The 2184-nt window shown below is 49.3% G+C and overlaps 1 protein-coding gene across 2 annotated transcripts in view; it reads left to right on the top strand.

Moving 5' to 3' along the window:
- Positions 1 to 1061: 1061 nt before the first annotated feature.
- Positions 1062 to 2184, top strand: part of LOC109915249 (podocalyxin-like 2) — a 47096-nt gene continuing 45973 nt past the window's right edge. For both annotated transcript variants that reach the window (XM_048606160.1, XM_048606159.1), the window contains exon 1: positions 1062 to 1540. In XM_048606160.1, coding sequence (XP_048462117.1) covers positions 1507 to 1540 — 34 coding nt within the window. In that variant the 5' untranslated portion in view covers positions 1062 to 1506. The remainder of the gene's footprint in view (positions 1541 to 2184) is intronic.

The following is a 2184-nucleotide window of genomic DNA, read 5'->3' as shown; positions in this document are numbered from 1 at the left end:
AGAGATCTAAAATACCTGTCTGAATAAAGCCAGAGAAGGGAGAGATGCTGAAAAATATGTTTTAAGATGCAAGCTGTTGACTTTCGAAAGGGAATTGAAGGAGGACAGGGCTGTCGGAAAAGGGCACAACCTTTTCAATGAACCAGCATGATCAGGAGGGGTTGAATGGCCTCATTCTGTATGTGTTCAGTTGTCTGCTTGTTGAAGCAGTTATTGAGTGCATGGGAAAGGTTTTGACTTTGGGACACTGGATCACTTTCTAAATAGAAACCAAATGGTGGAGTGGGGGCTGATGAGGGGGAAGAGTGGGGAGGGGTGGAGGAGGGGAGAGAGTAAGGGATTGGAGGGGAGATAGTGAGGAGGTGGAGGAGGAGAGAGAGTGGGGTGTGAAGGAGGGAGGTGAAAGAGATTGTGGGGTTTGGAGTGGGTAGAGAGGCAGGAGGTGGAGGAGGAGAGAGGGGGGGGGGGAGGGAGGGTGTGGAGGGGGGGGGGGAGGGAGGGTGTGGGGTGTGGAGTGGGGAGAGAGGCAGGAGGTGGAGGAGGAGAGAGAGTGGGGGGTGAAGGAGGAAGAGTTGGGTGTGGAGTGGGGAGAGATTGAGGGGTGAAAGAGGGGAGAGAGTGAGGATGAAGGGATGAGGATGGGGTGTTGCGGTTGGAAAGACAGTGGGGTTGGACGAGGGGAGGGGGAGTGGGGGTTTGGGTGGAGAGAGTGAGTGAGGAGGGAGTGGAGGAGGGTGAGTGGGGGTAGGCTGGGAGAGAGTAAGGTGGAACAACCAGGCGCTAACGTGACAACTCTGGAAAGTTATTGAGTTCTGAAGAAAAGTCATATCAGACTCAAAACGTTAACTCTGCTTTCTGCCTGGTCTGCTGAGTTTCTCCAGCACTCTCGTTTTTATTTCTGTCAGTCATTGCTCGCCTCTGTATGAGGCGGGGTCATCCATCTCCCTGGGAACAGCGGGCGGAAGGTAGGACCCAGAAGCGGGTAGAATTTGGCCTGGAGAACAGACACTGCGCAATGATCAGTGAGATTTTTATTCTGCTTTTCAGTCTGTCTCCCCGAGAACAGAAATTTGACAGGAGCTCGCAAACTCACCGTGTAGGGGAGAAGGGGAGGACGGAAGATGGCAACTTATTTGCAATAGTTTTTAAAAATATACTGCAGCAGTGAACAGAGGGAAAGGGAAAGGCAAGGGTCTAGTTAAAAGAGCTGCATTTTGTGAAATTAATTGCATGTAATTTTCATTGATTGTGCCTGCAAAAGGCTGCGATTTCTGTTACTGTGTGAGATGGACCTGCTCAAACAGCCTTGGTGCAATTGTTGTGTCTGTCATAGGCGAGGACAGTAAGGGAGAGGGGAGGGCTGCATTTTCTCCCTAAAGGATAAAGGAACCTCATCAAGAAACCTCCCAGAGAATTCCATTCCTTCGGAGGAAGAGGAAGGCAGAGGAGGGGCTGGGAAAAAGGAAACAAAATCACACTCTCTGTCTCGCTCTCTGCATCCCAACCATGAGCTTGAGACAATCTCTCCTTTGTGCACTGGGTAAGTGAAAATATTTTCTCTGTCTGTGTGTCTCTCTTTCCATCTATTCCTTTTTGCCGGGGGGTTGGGGATTGCTTTTAAAAGAGAATAAAAGTTTACAGGTCTGGGACAAAGAATTGTTCTGTGTCTGTGTAATATTATTGCGAATATCCAATTCTAAGTGATGTACCTGGTCCCAAGCCAGGAGGAGATGTGGCGTGGACTCCATCCGCTGATTTATGAATGGGAGGACGTTCATTTATATAACGCCTTTTGCGACTTCAGGATATCCCAAAGTGATTTACAACCTCTACTCTCTGGACGTGCAGTCCCTGTTGTAGGGTGGGAAGCACTGACCCTATATAATGTTGGAAGAGGGATAAATTATTGGCCCAGCATAGGAGGGATGTGGGATAGGGCTCCCCTCTTTGAGCAGCGCGCTAGCATCTTCCTACAAGACAGAGGGCCTACTACAAGACAGCAATGTGTGCCCTCAGTGCTAACCGCCAGATGATGTTCACAAATAGCAAGGAGAGGGAGTTCAGATCCAGGGATAGGAGCCTGACCCACTCAGTCACAGCTGCTAACCTATAGGTATGGTCCATTTTGCAGAGAAATCTGAACCAGGAGGTGAAATAAAGTTACAGTGGAGATAATCAATAATT

The sequence above is a fragment of the Rhincodon typus genome, chromosome 16 (genome assembly GCF_021869965.1).
Source record: "Rhincodon typus isolate 14 chromosome 16, sRhiTyp1.1, whole genome shotgun sequence".
Classification (NCBI taxonomy): Eukaryota; Metazoa; Chordata; class Chondrichthyes; order Orectolobiformes; family Rhincodontidae; genus Rhincodon; species Rhincodon typus.
This window is presented reverse-complemented; position numbering and strand designations above follow the sequence as displayed.